Genomic DNA, 19,144 nt, shown 5'->3' on the forward strand with positions numbered 1-19,144 from the left:
GGTCCAATGTGATAGATAGCTTCCTAAGATAGATAACCTGGGGCCTCTCCCTTATCTCTGAATTTTATATCTTATTTTATGTGTAAACCGAGGGGGTTAGCTTCTGGGAGGTAGAGGGCAAATATGTAATAAGAGCCTTAAAAATGTTCATTCCCTTGGACCCAACAGTTCCACTTTTCAGAAGTGAGCCAAAGAAATAAGAGATGGAACAAAGGGGCAGTCTTTGCAAAAGTTAAAAACAAAAACAAAAAAACAAAAAAACAAAAAAGCTCTGTTACAAAGAGGTATAAAAAGGGGAATAAAGGATGGTTATTCATATAATGCACTCTTATGCACCATAAAAAACACTTTCAGTAAATATTTAATAATGTGGAGAAATGTCCCGTTTTGTAAACATATATGTATATGTATGTATATACACATATTTACATAAAGTAATAAATTTCTTTTAAAAAACAATAATAGCTATTATTCGAAATGATAAAGATGTTAATTTTTTTCCTCTGCAAATATTCAGTCTTTTCTACATTTTTTATTGGGATGTATACAACTGTTAAAATTAGGTGGAAAAAAATTACTGTTAATTAAGCCATTGGCCCTAATACATTAATAGTGCAAACTTTGATCTTGCAATCCATTCTCCTAATATCCAGACTGTCTGCAACTTAAGCAATTCTAAACTATATTAGAAATGCCAACATAAGACATATACTCCAACAAGAATTTTACTTAACTGTAATGTTTTTAATTACTAAACAAAAGGCTCAAGTCCAATATGCTATAGCAATATGTTCCTTGGGATCAGAAATTTTGTCTTTCACCATTCAGCCCTTGAGATTTAATTGATGAATGACCTTTATCAGCTATTTTACTGCAGTAGCTGCAGCCATAAAAAGTCTTCATGATACTGACTCAGGCAAGGATAAAGTGCCTTATAAACAAAAGTATAATTTCCCTCTCAGACTCCTACAAGTTTTCTGAAAAGCCCACAAGGTCTAGGTCCTAGCACCAACTGGTTACTAACTGGCTGTTAGCCACGGATTCTGAATCTCGATTTCTCCACCTGTGAAATAAGAGGTTCACCAAATGAACAAACATTCTACAAAACGGTTACTTCTGCTTAACTTTCGCAGGAGTCTACAGAAGCCTTCACCAGCCAGTTTCACAACCAAGAGGGGCGGGAAATCCCAGCGGCAAGATGCAGCCAGGAAGGGCCAGAGTACTGTTCGGATTAAGCACGAGTCGTCAACTCCCCAAGGGTCCACTCGGTCTCCTGCACCGCCCACCCCTGCAAACAGACTGGAAGGATGCGCCAGAGTCCCCCTCGGCAGAGGTTAGGGTCCTTGCTACCCGTTCCCTTGTCTCGAAAGGACTTCAGCCTCAATGCTTAGCTATCGCCTGCTCCTCGGAAGCTCGGACTAGCCCCCCAAAGACCCCTGCGCGCGGCCGCCTCAAGGGGCTCACCAGGGGTCTGGAGCCATCCTGCAGTCTCCGCCCGCTCTCGGACACTTCCTGCTTGCAGCAGCTGACTACGGTGGCTTGCGCGGATCATACTTCGCGGTTAGACCCGTGCGCGACCAGAACCTAGTGTTTGCAAAGGGACTATATACTAGGGCGTCAAAACTATGAAGAGAGGTGGGGAAGGGGAGGAAGGAAGGAGGGGAAGAGAGTCAGAAAAGAAGAGGAGGAGAAGGAAGGAGAAGGAGAGAAGGAGAGAAGGAGAAGGAAGGGAGGAAAGGAAGGGAGGAAGGGAGGAAGGGAGGAAGGAAGAAAAAGAAAAAAGCTTTCCGGGGAACAGTAGGTTGTAGCAATCTATTCACACTGAGACGCGAACTGGGTGCAATTAAAATAAAATTGTTGTCGAACAAAATCTAAGCATTTTCTCAGGAAGGTGGGAGCGCCTCAAAAGCAGTTAACTAAAAATTTTATCCTACTTAAAACAAAACAAAAACAAAAAACGATTGTAGTGATAATTGCACAATTATATAAATTTACTAAAACTCACTTTAAGTGAATTTTATGATGTGTAAGTTACATCTCAATAAAGCTTAAAAATTTTTTTCCTCCAACTTCAAACAAGGGACTCGAAGAAGTATCAATTATGCATTATTTTATAGTAGTCCTCCCGTCAGAAGCAATCCTCTATTTGATTAACTTTTAAATGCTATTAGGTGCATGATTATATAGTTACCCAAAAGATTACAGACTCTTTATGTGGGGAAAGAAGGAATTCGTTCTGTGCATTTGGTGCGCCCTGAATTTCCAGAGAAGCAGGAAAAAGAAGTTCTCTCTCTAATTGCAAGAGCGCATATCTGAACTCCGCAGGCGGGGTTAGCGCGTGTTGGATCTGGTGCGCATGCGCAGTCCGTTACCATAACGACCAGAAGACGCTGCCTGGCTGGAGGTTGAAAGGAAAGTGAGAGGAGTCTCCTAGTGATGGAGAACCAAATTTCGCCCAAGACCGAGGTGGCCGAGCTGGAGCTTGAAGCTGTGATAGGGTTCAATGGTGAGGCTTCGAGCATGTCTGGGCTGAATGGTTTGGGATCCCTGGGACGTATAGTTCCAACAGGAAGAGTGAGTACCGGGTGGCACCTGGGAGGTAGTGTGGGACCCTGGCATGAGCCTCGGCCAAAGCCAAGCACCGGGGGCCAACAGCCTGTCCTGCCCAGTGGCCTTACAGAGTCACTTGCTCTCCTCAGACCTCAAGGAGTGAGATAAGAGACCAAATGCCTCCTCACAGCATATGGACGGATAAGTAAGGGTGATTGTAGCCCTTCTCCCACTAAGTCCGCACTGTCTAGCTCTAAGCCCTACGCAGCCCGCAAAACTTTCCTGCCGCTCAGTAAGCATGGGATTGCCGAGTCTGAGACCAGCTAATTTCTAACAAACTAGCTGATGTATCAGTGAGAAAGGACAGGGAAGGAAACGCGTGTTTAAGCAACTGTTTTAAAATGTCCTCTAACACGAAAGGTTCTAATGATGAGGACTTCAGGCCACAATAGGAGGCAAAGAGGACGCCAGGGAGAGCTAGAGGGGAGAGATGCTTTGGTCTGAGGAGACCTGGTTGTTCTGCTCAAATCCTATTTGTGACTGCCTATTATTCTGAACATTAAAAGGAAACATGCTGTTTCTTTTTTCTTAAAGGATGAAAACAAGCCATGGATTACCTTTTAGAAAAACAAACTTTTTAAAGTGCATTGCGATGCCTGAAAGCTCTTAAATTGTAAAAATGTGAATGCAAAACAATCAACGACCAAGGTTTTAAGTTCATTCTAAGACTTGGTTCTTGACTTTTATTTTCATTCTTCTTTAACCTGTTCTGATAGGAAGTGGGCATTTAGTACATCTGAGATATCGGCCATCTTTAGAGCTGATTACAAAATCATTGGTAAATGAAATGAGTGGCCTACAGTGAGTACAAAGGGCCACACTGGTGACTTCAAACATTGAGCTCTGCGACTGGATTCATGTTGTTTTTTAGAGATTCAAGAGTAAATATATGGCAAATTATATCCCAATGTCTTCCATGACAATTAATTACTAATTAGCTTGGCCTTTTAGAATGGCTCAAATTTAATTGTTTTTACCTTGTTGCTTTTGTGACAATTTATATTCTTTCATATAATCAAATACACATTTATTTAGAACCATCATATACCAGGTAGTATGCTATTCACTAAGAATACAAGGATAAATCCATAGCCATACTTAAAAAGAAGAGTTTTAAAAATTAGAAAAATACGGAGAAACCAAAAGAAAGATCAGCCATCATCACATTTCTCAAAATATCACTTTTAACTTTGGTGTGATCTTTTCAAATATACACTTGCATCGCTTACACCAAATATGGTGTTTTATTTTAGCTTTTTATGAAAGTGAACTCAGGCTGTATATATTCTTATAACCAGACTTTTTTTTCTCACTTAACATTATGCCATGTAAATCTTTCCTCATGAGTAAATATACTCTATGGCATAGTTTTAATATAATATTCTGTTGTATAGATATGCCACAATTATTTAAACAATGCTCTGTTCCTAAGAATTTAGTATAATTTTCATTTTTTACATTTATTTTTAAATGCTACAAAGAATATCTGCATAGCTAACCCATTTAACTAACATTTTCCTTAGGATAAATTCTGAATATATCTTAAAGACTTTTGATGTATCCTCCAAATGCGGTATCAATCAACAGAAATGTGTACTACCAAAATATGGGAATATTTAAGGTAGCATTATTTCAAATAGCTGAAAATTAAAATAACCAAATGTCCATCAAAAGTGAAAGGACAAATAAATTGTGGTATATTCATATAATAGACTACTGTGCAACAATGGAAAAGAATAATCTACTGCTACACACAGCATGGATAGATCTCACAAACATAATTTTGAATGAAAAAAGCCAGATGCAAAGGAGTACATACTATATAATTCCACTCAGATAAAGTTCTAAAATGAGGGAAGTTAATTTACAAAAATAGAAGTCACAACAGCGACTACCCTTGGAGGGATGTAGACTGGGAGAAGACACATGGGGAATGTCTGAGGTGTGGTAATAATCTACTTCTTGAGCTGGGCTACAGTTAAATGGGTGTGCTTACTTGGTAGAAAGTTATCAAGTTTTCTGTATTTTTGTCTTCAATGAAAAACGTTTACTTAAAAGGCTATACTGCCTCTCAAAAAATAATAAGTAAAGCTTTATGAAAGTTTGGGAGAAATATTCTATTTTAGGTTTGAGTGAGGTAAAAGAGGGATTAATTCAAGTAGTCTTTAAAGGTGGGTAGGAGTCACTGGGTAAAGACTGAGAGGCAGAATATTCCAGGTAGGAGAAGTAGGGTGACGAATGCAGGAGGGTGGAGAGTGTGAGGCGTGGTTGGGGAATAGCAAAAAGCTTGGCGTGGCTTCAGTGTCAGGGACTGGCAGGAGAACACAGAAAAGAGAGCCTGGGATTAGATTTTGGAGGCCTTAAATACCAAGTAATTGAGTTTAGCCTTTACACAGAAAACAAATTAGAAGCAAAAGAAAAGTCTCTTTTATCATTATGACACTAGAATTCATTGCAGTGTAACATTATAGTTTATGAGTTTTAACTTGAGGGTATAAAATATGTAACTGTACTTTACTCTTTTAGATATTGTATTTTGACAGGAATTTATTATTTGAGCAAACCAAGTATAGTTGTGTTGCTTGTGAAAGCATTTTATAAAGCTTATTAATAACTTAATAACTTTATAATAGCTATTAAGAGTTTGGTATTGACACAAGAATAGCCACATTCATCAATTAACTTGAGTAGATAAACTGACGATTTTCCTAATATGCAAAGAGTTCTTAAACAAAAACCAGCAACAATAACAAAAGAGATCAGGAGTCTGCAAATGATAGCCTCTGGGCCAAATCTGGCTTTCTTCCTGGTTTGGTAAATAAAGTTTTATTTGAACCCAGCCATGTGCACTTGTTTATATTTTGTCTATGGCTACTTTTAAACTACAATAGTAGACTTGAGTAGTCATGGTCCACAAAGCCTAATATATATATATCTTTTGGCCCTTTTTATAGAAAATATTTGTCAAGCTCTGAAATAGATAATGGGTAAAGAATTATAAATAGCTACTAGCTCAAAATGCTTTAAAAAATTGCTATTAAAATAATGACATTAATTTTTTACTTCTCAGATTGGCAAGGCCAGAAATATGAATAAAAGGTGATAATAATAAGAAATGATTACTATTGCTGGGAGAAAAAATTTTATAATCTTTGTGAAAGATGGTTTGTAGTATCAATTATAATTTTTAATGAGGATAATCTTTGAGCTTTAAAGAACTCGAATCACTTATTTTAGTTTTTAAAAAATTGTATATGAGATTCACTGTGGTATTGTGTATAATGAGCCCAAATATTGGAGGAAACAGCCCAAATGTCCATTGGTTTAAAAAAATGATTTAAAAAATTATAGTCTGGAAATGGTTTGGAACTAGATAGAGGTGGTGGTTGCACAACATTGTGAATGTACAAAATGCTATTACATTGTTTACTTTAAAATGAATAATTTTGTTATGTGAATTTCACCCAAATAAGTAAACAAATACTCAAAAAATATTAGCAAACCGAATTCAACAATACATTAAAAGTATCATACACTGTGATCAAGTGGGGTTTATCCCAGGGATGCAAGCCTTGGTCAATACTCAAAAATCAGTCAATGTGATACACTACAGTAACAAAATAAAGGATAAAAATCATATGATCATCTCAATAGAAGCAGGAAAAAGCATTGGACAAAATTCAACATCCATTTATGATAAAAACTCTCAACAAAGCAAGTATAGAGGGAATGTACTTCAACACAATAAAGCTCACATACGACAAGCCCACAGCTAACATCTCACTCAACAGTGAAAAGCTGAAAGCTTTTCCTCTAAGATTAGGAGCAAGACAAGGATGCTCACTCTCACCACTTTTATTCAACATAGTATTGAAGTTCTAGTCAGAGCAATTAGGCAAGGAAAAGAAATAAAAGACATCTAAATTAGAAAGGAAGAAGTTAACACTATCACTGTTTGCAGATGACATATATATAAAAAACTCTGAAGACTCCATCAAAAAAATGTTAGAACTAATGAATGAATTCAGTAGTGTTGCAAGATATAAAATCATACTCAAAAAGCTGTTGCATTTCTATACACTAATAACAAACTATCAGAGAAATTAAGAAAACAATCCTATTTACAATTGCATCAAAAGAATAAAATACCTAGGAATAAATTTAACCAAAGTGGTGAAAGACCTGTATATTGAAAACTACAAGAGATTAAGACATTAAAGAAAGAAGTTGAAGAAGACACAAAGATATCCCATGCTCTTGAGTTGGAAAAATTAATATTATTAAAACATCCATACTACCCAAAGCCATCTACAGTTTCAGTGCAATCTCTATCAAAATTCTGATGGCATTTTTCACAGGAATAGAAAAAAAAATACTAAAATTTGTATGGAACCACAAAAGACCCCAAAAAGTCAAAGCAATCTTAAGAAAGAAGACCAAAGCTGGAGGCATCACACTCCCTGATTTCAAACTTTATTCCAAAGCTATAGCCATTAGGACAGTGTGGTATTGGCATAAAAAAGAAACATAGTTCAATGGAACAGAATAGAGAGCCTAGATAAATACTCATGCATATATGGTTAATTAATTTATGACAAAAGAACCAAGAAAATACAATGGGGACAGGACAGACCCTTTAATAAATGATGTTGGGAGAACTGGACAGCCACATTCAAAACTAGACCACTGTCTTACACCATACATAAAAATCAACTCAAAATGGGTTAAAGATTTAGACAAGACTTGAAACCATAAAACTCCTAGAAAAAAGCATAGGCGATAAGATTATTAACATGATTCTTGGTGATGATTTTTTTAACTAACACCAGGACTGAAAGGAACAATAGCAAAAACAAACATGTGGGACTGTATCAAACTTAAAAGCTTCTGTATGGCAAAAGAAACCATCAACAAAATCAAAAGACAACTTACTGAATGGGAGAAAATATTTGCAAATAATATGTTTGATAAGGGGTTAATATCCAAAATATATTTAGAAAATCATACAATTTAATAGTGAAAAAACAAAAAATTTGATTAAAAAATGAGCAGAAGATCTGAATAGATATCTTTTTCAAAGAAGACATACAGATGACCAATAGATACATGAGAAGATGTTCAACATCATTAATCATCAGGGAAATGCAAATCAAAATCACAATGAGATATAACTTCACACCTGTTAGAATGGCTATTATCAAAAAGACAAGAAATAACAAGTGTTGGAGAGAATGTAGAGAAAAGGGAACCCTTGTGTACTGTTTGGTGGAAATGTAAGTTGGGGCAGCCACTATGGAAAACAGTATGAAGATTCTTCAAAAAATTTAAAATGGAACTATTATAAGATCCAACAATTCCACTTCTGAGTATTTATCTGAAAATGAGAACATTAATTTGAAAAGATATCTGCACTCCATGTTCATTACAGTATTATTTATAAAAACCAAGATATGGAAACAACCTAAGTGTCCACTGATGGATAAATTAATAAAGAAATAATGATATATATATGGAATTCCATATAATGCAATATTATTCAGCCGTAAAAAGGAATAAAATCTTTCCATTTGTAACAACATGGATAGACCTCAAAGGCATTATGCTAAGAGAAATAAGACAGACAAAGAGAAATACTGCATGATCTTTCTCTTTTATGTGAAATCTATAACCAAAAAACAAAAAAATCAGGCTCTTAGATACAGAGAACAGATTGGTGGTTGCCAGAGCCAGGTGATGGTGGGTAGGAGAAAAGGATGAAGGAGGTCTAAAGGTATAAAATAATAAAATAAAATAAATTAAATTAAATTCCCCCGGGGCCTGAGATTTTTGTATGTCTCACAAAAAGTTAATTTTATGTTATGAGACTTTCACTCCAATAAATTATTTTTTAATTATAGTCTTTTGTACAACAAATACACTATGTAATCTTTAAGAAAAAGAGATTTATATGGAATAGCAAGGAAAGATGTCAAAGATATATTAAGTAAAATGCAACTTGCTAAACATTATGTATATTAGCATGTTATAGTTTAAATAAAATGTGTGTGTGTGTGCTTGCGTGCATGCGTGTGTGCGTGAGAGAGAGAGAGAGAAGAGAGAGCCAAAGGTGGGGGAACAGAGTGTGATGATGGAAAAAAGAGGAAAAGATGTTCATTGTAGTGGGCATGTGTGGCTACTCAACATCTGAATATCTTATTAAAGGAGAATCTCAAGTTAGATAAGAATGGGTTCTCTTGGCTTTGGTGAGAGCCTAAAAGGGGCAGAAATTTCCTCTCTCGACTCTTTAGCAGCCATCAGAGATATGTGACAATAGATTCAGACACTTAGATAATCCTACTCAAAGCTTCCACTCTTAAGGGAGTGATGCAGAGGGACAGAGCACTGTGGAAGTCAAATGTTGCACTGAGTGTTGAGCAGTATAGCAATGAGAATTCCTTAGTTCATGTCGCTTGGTCTTGCCTTCCTATTAGTCCTGCCTATCTTTCAAGTGTGATTTTCCACATTTTCTATCAATTTTGTGAGCTATTTGTATTCCTCTTATGAATTTCTTTTTTCTTTTTCTTTTTTTAATTTAGCCAGGGATGACCTTTCTTGTTTGCAACCAAGAACCCTAATTATAAAATGTGAAGAAAATAATCGGAAGAAATACACGTCTACGGGTTAACAATGATTACACCTGGGCAGGGAGTATTATAGGGCACTTGTACTTTATTTTTATCATAAAATAGTTCAACAGAAAATTAGAGAGAGTGCTATACAATCAGCCCTTGGTATCTGCAGGAGATACCAAAATCCATGGATGCTTAAGTACTTTATATAAAATGGTATAGTATTTACGTATAACTTAGGCACATTGTTCCATATGCATTAAATCATCTCTAGATTACTTATAATACCTAATGTAATGGAAATGCTATGTAAATGGTTGTCCCAGTGTATTGCTTTGAGAATAATGACAAGAAAAAAAAGTCTGTAGATTTTCAGTACAGATGCAAACATTGTAGACCTAACTGCATAGCACACCTCAGCAACAAGTTTGTTTGTTCATTTTCCCTGAATAGTATTTTCAGTCTGAGCTTGGTTGACTTCATGGGTGGGGAACCTGCATATATAGTGGGCTAACTATAATAAACACTAAGTACCACTCACAGAATTAACAAATTTTGATACTTCTCTTTATTTGATTTAATTTTTTTAGGCAAGAAAACACTACATATTTTAATTCCTCTCTCCTATCACATTGTCTTATCCTTTCTCCCTCTCTAGAAACAGCCACTATTCTGAAGTTAATATGTACCCCTCCCAGCTATGTTTTTAAAATTTTGCTATATATATATATATATAATATTAAATATACATGTGTGCTTTTCTATCCATAAACAATTTATAATGTAAGTTTGCATGTTTTCATATATTACACAAATAGTATCTTACTGTGCACATTTTAAAACCAGCTGCTTTTCACCTGACATTATCTGTGTTGATTTCATGTTGATTTAATTTGCTTTAACTCCACTACTCCCTTGTATGAATGTACCAGGATTGGTTATCTATTCCCCTGTCCATGGGCTTTTAGTTCATTTCCAACTTTTTGCTAATATAAACAATGTTGCAGTGAACATATTTGTACATAGCCCCTGGGTGAAATTGCACATATTTCTCTAGGTTACATACCCAAGAGTGGATTAACTTGGTCCTAGAGTATGTGCATCCTCAATATGGATACGTTTTCCAAAGCAATTCTACTAGTTCACCCTCCCACTAAGCAGTACGTGAGTGTTTCCTTTGCTCCATATAATCACTAATGCTTGGTATTGTTAGCCTTTTTAATTTTAGCCATTATGATGGAGATGAAATGGTATCTTATTTTGGATATAATTTACATTTTCCTTATTGCTTGTAAATTGCATATCTTTTCACTTGCTGGCTTTTGAATTTCCTCCATCATAAATTTTCTGTTCATATCTTTTACTCATTTTTCTGTTGGACAGTTTGTGTTTGCTTTGTAGTACTTCTTTGTATATTCTGAATATAATACAGATTTCTACTTTATAAATATAAACTATACATATTATATATTATATATGTATTATATATGTATATATGTATTATATATATGTATACATATATAATATGTATTTATAATGCATATATATAATATATATAATGTACATTGCAAATATCTTCCCCTGGTTTGAGTTTTTCTTTTCACTTTGTCTTTTGTCATTAGAAGTTTTTAATTTTAGCATAACTGGATGCATATATTGGCCTTTCCTCTTATGATTTGCTCTTTTTGTGTTATGTTTAAGAAGTCATTTCCTACAACTCATGTATACATTGAGTCCTGTTTTTCACATTTAGGTCCTTGATATACCTGGAATGTATTGTTTGTAGATGATGTGAAGTAGGGATCTAATTTTACTTTTTCCATATGGTTAGCCATATGATTATTTATAAGGATCCTGCAATTAAGAAAATATATATATACACATTTTAGTAGTAATAGATCACCCCCAGACACAAACGTTAGTATTTTGAGAACTTACCACATAAAAAAGGAAAAATCACAAAATGAAAGAAATCATCTGCTCGATAAATACATTTATTTGACTAAGCAAACAAAATCTGTTTAGCTACTGTAATCACATTATGCACCAAAATACATTCTAGAGGGAATTAAATGTAAAAGATGAGTTCATTAAAAAACAAGAAGACTATATTAATAAATATTTATGATTCTTTTGGTAGGAAAGAATATAGTCATAAAAAATATTTTTAAATACCCAGGAACAAACTTTATAAGAAATGTGTGAGTCTACAGCCATACCACCCTGAACGCACCCCATCTCATCTGATCTCAGAAGTTAAGCAGGGTTAGGCATGGTTAGTACTTGGATGGGAGAAATGTGTGAGATCTTTATGAAGAAAATTGGAAATGCTACTAGGGGACATAAAAGGAGATTTCATGAAAAAACATATCCTGTTTTTAGAAAGAGGACATGATGTATCATAAAGATTCTTTCCTTAACTCAATCTACACATTTAATACGTTCCACTAAAATTGATTTTTTAACTAGTCAAGCTGACCTTCATGTTTATATTGTAGAATAAATATGAAGAATAACTGAAAAAATCCTCACCAAAGATGAGCAATAAAGGAAGATTTGTGTCTATTTCACCTTAAAATGTATTAACAATGGTTTGGAATTGTTGACATGGTTCTTGCCAAATATCTGGAAGACGGTGTCTCCCTGTGAGAGAGGTCCTGGGCTCCTTCAGAATGTATGGTGGAGACTTAGAACTAATCCAAAATTTTATCTTTTCCCAACTGTGCCCAAGGTAGTATTCATGTTCCCCCTTTGCCTAGGCACTCACCCGGATAGGCTTCTTGGGCTTCATGCACTCATGTTTCTTCGAATGACAAGAATTGGCCCTCGGGCCTAGCTATCCAAAGTGAGGTTTTATAGAACAGCAGCAGCAGCTGCTGCAGCACTTGGGAGCTTGTTAGAAACAGAATATTGGCCCCGCCCCAGACCTAAAATCAGAACCTGCATTTTAACTGGACATCCTGGGAATTTTATGCACATTAAAATTTGAGAAGTCATATACTAGACTGACATTCTTGTCAGTGGAATAAAATTAAATATTACCCCCCACTTATTTTAGTCGAACTAAGGCTTATTTCAAAAGCATCCTCTTTTGTACTTGATTTTTAAAAATTGCCAGCCACTTCTGCACCTTATTATTATATTTTTTGATCTCTCTCTTTTAGGACATGTGCCCACTGGTCTGAAATGCCATCCTGATGAGGAGCATCTGGTTTACCCTCTGGGTTGCACAGTCCTCATTCAGGCAATAAATACTAACAAACAGGATTTCCTACACGGTCATGGCAACAATGTCTCCTGTGTGACCATCTCCAAGAGTGGAGATTACATTGCCTCAGGACAAGTCACATTCATGGGCTTCAAGGTGAATAAACTGAAAGTAACTCGTTGTGAATTGATTTAGAGGTGCCTCCCTAAAAAAAGTGCCCACTTCAGTTTAGCTATGAACTGGCACGTGTTTTCACTCTTCCTCTTCTTCCTCTTGACTTCTTTTTGAACTCGTTTTCATTCTTATCAACTTGAGAGTGAAGGAATCTGGTGATTTTATACCAGATGTTGCAGCTGGTGACTAATAATGCTCAGGAACAAAAGTCCCAGTTTAAAACCATTTCCATTTCATTACTGTCATGTTTCTAAGACATGATCTAATTTCTAGAAAAGTGACATTACTGATTATTTTTCACTAAAAGCTGTAGCTATCTACCTAGATTCTTTTAAAGCCTATCTATGATCTAAAAGTATATTCTTGCCCTCAGGCAGATGTCATTTTGTGGGATTATAAGAAGAGGGAGCTGATTGCTCGGCTGTCACTTCACAAGGGCAAAATTGAAGATGTGGCCTTTTCACCAAATGATTTGTACTTGGTATCACTAGGAGGCCCAGATGATGGAAGGTAATGAACTAAACGTATTTAATTATTTTCCTTCAGGCATATTTCTAGATGTGTCAAGTATCCTCTCCTCTCTAACATTCTCTGTTGGCCCCGTCTATATTTAAGTTAAGTTAAGCCTATGAAGAAATACCATAGAACAGTGGTTCTCAATCCTGGCCATGCATTGAAATTCTCCCGGGAGCTTTAGAAAATTACTGATGTCAGGCTCCTCCTTCAGAGAGTCTGATTTGATTGGCCTGGGCTTTAGGAGTTGTAAAAGTTTACCCCATGATTTTAATGTGCAGTTAAATTTGAGAACCATTACTGTAAAAAAACCCAAAAAGATGACATCATTACTGTCATCATCAGTAGCAGCAGCATCAAAGACAATAGATAAATTTTTTTGAGTCCTGACTATGTGACAGGTATGTGCTGAGCTCTTTAACTGCATTATCTCATTTAAGCCTCACAACAAATCCACGAGGTGGGAGCTATTAGGGTCATATGGCAGTCAAGGAACTAAAGTCATCAGCTGGTGAGTAACACAGCTAGGAAACAAACCCTGGCAGTGTGACTCCAGATGTGGCATTTTTAACTTGCCTTGCTGAGACATGATCTTTTTCCTCGAGGAACTCACAGTCAACTTTAGTAGGCAGAGAATACATACAAATGAAATTTGGGGGGAAAAAGTATTTAAAATCATTGTATTAGGAAGAACAATTAATGCAGTCGGTATTCTTTGTAAATGTTAAAGAAACGTAGTCTGAAGAAGAAAAATAACACCTGAGGTTTGTGTAGGATTCAATACTTTGGTGCACTTGTGTGGATACTTCCTTGTTTGAGCTTCACGAGTTTATTACAAAGGAAATTTGCATTTATGTGTAGTTACATATTGATAGTTCTTCTCTTTATGTATAGCAAGTCCACAAAATTTTTATGAGATTTCCTTCTTTAATAGTTATTCCCTTTCTGTGTTGAGTAGTCACACCTTCCCTGGGCTATCCCCATTTGACTGTTTTTGAAAAGAAATGTACCCAGAAATCATTTATTAAGGTCTTGGCTCAACTTAAAGCACTTATTCTCAACCTTGAGCGCGCACTAGAATCACCTGAGGAAAATTTAAAACTACTGATGCCTAGGTCCCACGCCCCCAGAGACTCTTGGATCTTAGCAATTTAGTCACTCCTTCCTCTAGCCCTTGCCAGAGAGATGCCAAAGCTAAGCCTTGTGGGGAGAAAAAGGGCCCCTTAACCAAGGTTAATATGCAAAACTATTCATCTCCTCTGTAATTTTAGGCTTGATTTTAAGCTATGTATAATTTACTTGAGAAAATTGGGGGATGTTGAGAAAAATATTCTAAAGAAAGACAGAAAAACAAACCTTGCTGGACAAGAAAATGCAATATGCCCATCCTTGGACAGCCATGGTGGTGAGGAAGACAGTTTCTGCCAATTGGTTTTGGACAGTCAGAAGTCAACCCTGAACCTGTGAGAGGGTCCATTCTACCCAAACCATCTTGCTTTTACGCAGAGGTAGAGGAACAGAAGGGATGCCAGGAATTGTAGTAGATATTCGACAGTTTGCATGTGCATGATTTTTTTATGTTTTGTATCTTATTTTTGAACTTTTTTTTTTTGCATCAATGTTATCACACTATCAGGGTTGTAATGAAACATGCTTTTAAAATTAATGTTATACCGAGGACATCCTATGTGTGTACATATAAATGTATATCTCATTCTTTGCAATGACTACATGATATTCCATTATACAAATGTGTTGGAATGTATTAGGCCAACTTTATCTGTGCTAGTGCTTTGTATTTAGTTTTAAATTTTAAACTTTTGTGTGTGTGTGTGGTGGGGGGAAAGCTATATCTTTTCATGGTTTATAAAGTTTGTTGTCTTATTACACAGAAGGATTCAAAATTCATATCCTCTCTACCATAAAGAGTTCTTCTATTCTCCAGAGGTTGTTGTTAATAATGCTGCTGTGAACATTCATTATAAGATTTAGTATGGATATATGTTTTAATTTCTCTTAGGTATGAGGTACTTGGTTTTAAGAGTCTTTTGTGGGGGGGAGGGTGCATCTAGTTATCAGTCTAATTTTTTAAGTGATATATCTCTCAATTTTTCTGCTTTAGGTAGTATCTATCAATTTTCTATAAGATAAAAAAATTTATGGCTCTTATACTACCTCCTACCTCCCCATTCCGAGAGATCTTGGTTATACCTTGATTTTAGACTATTTGTAACAATACATTCTACGTGTAGAAACTTCGGGAAATATAAATAGGTATGTTTTAATATTAACAAGGTTTGTAACATTTGCATTTTTTCCTTAATACTTTGATTCAGATGTTTAACATAACACTCTCTCCTTAGCATTTTTGATATTATTATCCTAACACTATTTAATTTAGGACTAAGTTGTATGATTGAACCTAGAAAGAAGGAAATGGAACCTAAAGCAGTACCTCTCAAAGTGTTATCTCCAGACCAGCAGCATCAGCATCACCTGGGACTTTTTAGAAAAGCAAATTCTCAGGCCCCACTTCAGACCTGCTGAATCAGAAGCTCTGGGAGGGGGTCCTAGCAGTCTGTTTTAACAAGTCCTGCAAGTGATTCTGATACACGTTCAAGTTTGAGAACACTGCCTTATGTTGTCCTCTTTATTGCTCTTTCATTTTTTTTGCCAGCATATTTCCCCTGTTCCCTGTCAAAATTTTTACATGGGATAAATCTGTAGTAAATTTATGCCTTGAATGTCTGAAAATGTCTGTTTTAGCATCAGACTTGATGGGTGTACTCACTGGTTTCTAGACACGTAATCATTTTCATTCAAAACTTTTTAAGTGTCACCCATTTGTCTTTTCATATTCAGTGTGATTGAGGAGATGTCTGGGGGCTCAATGTAATTCCTTTGTTCTTTTATAAGTAAACTGTTGTTTTATTTTTTCTTTCTAGAACTACTAAAAGAACTATTTCTTATTTTGAAAGTCTGTCTTCTTCTGACTTTTTTTTGTCCCTCTCGTTTTGGCAGTGTGGTGGTGTGGAGCATAGCCAAGAGAGATGCCATCTGTGGCAGTCCTGCGGCTGGCCTCAATGTTGGGAATGCTACCACAGTGATCTTCTCAGGGTGCCGCGATGAGATGTTTGTTACAGCTGGAAAGTACGTGTTTACAGTTGAGGTTTTCAGAACTCATAAACCACTTTATTTGTTCATACAGAAGGCATAGTCATTCCAATTTTGGGGAACATATTTTCAGTCCTGGAAAAATACCTTACATCATAATTTTTATGATTTTGTAGTCATTAAAACTCCTTTTAACCCAAAGACTTTTAAATATGGTTATTTGAAAATTCTGGGCTTTCTACTGAAAATGTACTGCTTATCTGCTAAATTCATTTCAGGTTCTGGTCTGTTTGTTACTGATAACATGTTACCTACAATCCATGCTTTCAGAGTAATTTACACAATGGCACAGATTTACTCACTGGTGGACATTTTTTACCACACGCTCTTGATTTAGATTTCATGAAATGATAGTTTGCGAATGAACTGTGCCAGGAAGTTTCAAATGTTTGACTACCAGCCATATGAGATAATTTCCGATAGGGTCAGCTTTTAACAAGCTAAAAGGGGACCAAGCTGAAGATTTGAACAGAGGCCAGCATCTGTCTAACAGAAGACATTAATTTACAGACTCACCAATCAGAGCCCTGTCTGGAGTTTGAAGTGAAGATTAAACCTGTACAAAAACATCCCTCTTTTATGTCATATATCAGTTCAAAGGTTAAAACTCTGTGAACGTAGGGTTGAAGTATATGTTGAATGGAATTATCCTTTTCAGCCCATCTGTGGTCTCCCATCTGTGAAGGGCACTCATCATTGGTTACTTTTCCAGCCAGAGTAAAACATTTGTGCTCCCCTACATCTGTACTGTTTCCTGTCCCTACCTTGTGATGTGCAGCATGCATTTGTTCCACGGCTACTTATGAGGAAAGATTTATTCAGAGGCAATGAAACTAACTGGTGGTACAAAAGCCACCAGTTAAGTATAGCCCCCAAATAGTGTCTTACTACGACAGTATTCTGATCCTAAAACTGCTGATCACGTCCTACCCTTTCTTCAGAGGCCACTGGTGACCACGAAGCTCTTCAGTTCCTTTTAGGTTTGCAGAGTGCTTTGACTAAGCCTTGGTTTAATGGGGGTCTCTCTGCCCCTCAGCTGCTTGAGCAGCTGCTTGAGCAGCAGGCACAGACCCATTCTGATGCCTGTGGACAATGTTTCTCCAGAAGTCAAAACTTGGATTTAAGCCCAATTTTTTTTAGGACATTCTATAATCTAGGTCTGTTTTAATTTTATGTAACACTGATAACTGAGATAAAGCACTCTTAAGTAAGATTTCTGGTATGGCACCTATACATCGTGGTTCTCCATGATGGTCTCAATTTCAGGTGTTCCATTATATTGTCCCCCATGAGATATTGTGCAAGTTCCAATATTTTAGCATCCAAATGACAGCTACCAGGAAGGCCATGGAAAATCTGAGTCTTTTCTTTTTAGTTTAGAAAGTACATTCAAAATATTTACTGAACATTTACTATGTGCATAACTCTGGGGTTTTATAAAAAAAGAAAAACTGAACTTGATCAATATACTTTTAATCTTTCTGTCTTAAGATATTAGCTGAAGTCTTTGTGATGTTGACCGTGATATTTTTATACAATTATTAATTCAGATTAATTCAACATACAATGATTACGTATCACCTATATGCCAAATCTTGTGTTAGGTGCTGATTTTGTTTGACTTTTCATTGCTTAGTCTCATTTCTCCTTCCTTGAAGACAGGACTCTCCATAATGAAGTTCTTCCCTTTAAAAACTTTCCTCACAATTCAGTACTTTGAAAGAAACACACCTAATGAACTCTGGTTTGCTCATTTGCTTCCTTGTTTGTTTTCTCTATTATCATTCTAGTGGATAGAGTGTTTACTTCAAAGTGAGAGAGCTAGGTGTGAATCCTTGCCCTGCTGTATGTAGGACCTTGCTATATGTAGGCTCTGATTTTTCTCATTTGGAGAGTGGGGGATCATAAAACCTGCCCCGACGGTGGTTGTGAGGATGAAAGGAAGATCTTAGGTAGAGCACTAGGCTATAAAAAACCCTTACAAATATCTAGTTCTCTTCAGCTTCTTCTTCAAGAGAATACATAAAACAGAGAAGAGATAAAGTGGTTGTTAAGTGGATGTCCATTTGACTGTGAATTTCTTTTCTATAGTGGGACAATTCGAGTATGGGAACTGGATCTCCTAAACAGAAAAATTCGGCCAACTGAGTGCCAAACAGGACAGATGAAAAGAATAGTTCTGTGTATTACTGTAAGTATCACTTTGAGTAACTATCACTTTAAGTAATTAGTAGTAGAAGTTCCTGTTAATAATACTGACTAAAGTGTGTGTGTGTGTGTGTGTGTGTATGTGTGCCATGGGCTGCAGGGAGGTGAGGTCTGACATATGAGATATTGATTGGGGAGGCACAGGTGAGGAGAACCTCACTTCTGGAGCTCCCTTCAGAAGTTGGAGAGAAGCTGCCTGGATAGGGCTCCAGGTAAGTCTTGGCAGAGCTACCACCAGACCTGGGCTGCCATCAGACACCAGAAACCTTAGTACCAGAAGGCACTCAGAGCCCACAGCACATTTCTATGCCACTAATGCTATTTCTGCCATTGGAAATAAAGTTTCTAACTATGAGACTCATTGTTGAAATGTAGTCTCTTCCATTAAGAGGAATTATTCATATGTTTTAAATGTGAATTCATACATTTATTCATATAACTCCATTCTCCATTGACTTATTTCTCTTGTCTAATGAAGTCATTTTACGAATATAGACTTTGGAAAATATGAGATAAAGCAAATACATATTCTCTTTGGAAGAGTACACCTTCATCCTAGGAGCCCCTTTGAGGAGTCTTAAGAGTTGGAGCCAGCAGGGTAGGCGGCATGCTAATGTCAGACACAAATAGACTTCAAGTGAAATGCACA

At 36.2% G+C, this 19,144-nt stretch overlaps 2 protein-coding genes across 3 annotated transcripts in view; one reads left to right on the top strand and one right to left on the bottom strand.

Moving 5' to 3' along the window:
* STX8 (syntaxin 8) overlaps positions 1-1,602 on the bottom strand; it is a 222,975-nt gene extending 221,373 nt beyond the window's left edge. The window contains exon 1 of one of the 2 annotated variants that reach the window (XM_039847342.1): positions 1,465-1,602. In XM_039847342.1, coding sequence (XP_039703276.1) covers positions 1,465-1,481 — 17 coding nt within the window. In that variant the 5' untranslated portion in view covers positions 1,482-1,602. The remainder of the gene's footprint in view (positions 1-1,464) is intronic. The other variant, XM_039847343.1, reaches the window with a different exon arrangement.
* A 775-nt stretch (positions 1,603-2,377) lies between these two features.
* The window catches only part of CFAP52 (cilia and flagella associated protein 52), a 41,505-nt gene continuing 24,738 nt past the window's right edge, over positions 2,378-19,144 (top strand). Inside the window, exons 1-5 of the mRNA XM_039847348.1 lie at positions 2,378-2,506; positions 12,383-12,582; positions 12,974-13,110; positions 16,135-16,263; positions 18,379-18,478. Of these exons, the coding sequence (XP_039703282.1) occupies positions 2,437-2,506; positions 12,383-12,582; positions 12,974-13,110; positions 16,135-16,263; positions 18,379-18,478 (636 nt within the window). The 5' untranslated portion in view covers positions 2,378-2,436. The remainder of the gene's footprint in view (positions 2,507-12,382; positions 12,583-12,973; positions 13,111-16,134; positions 16,264-18,378; positions 18,479-19,144) is intronic.

The sequence above is a fragment of the Pteropus medius genome, unplaced genomic scaffold (genome assembly GCF_902729225.1).
Source record: "Pteropus medius unplaced genomic scaffold, Ma_sr-lr_union100, whole genome shotgun sequence".
NCBI classification, from domain to species: domain Eukaryota; kingdom Metazoa; phylum Chordata; class Mammalia; order Chiroptera; family Pteropodidae; genus Pteropus; species Pteropus medius.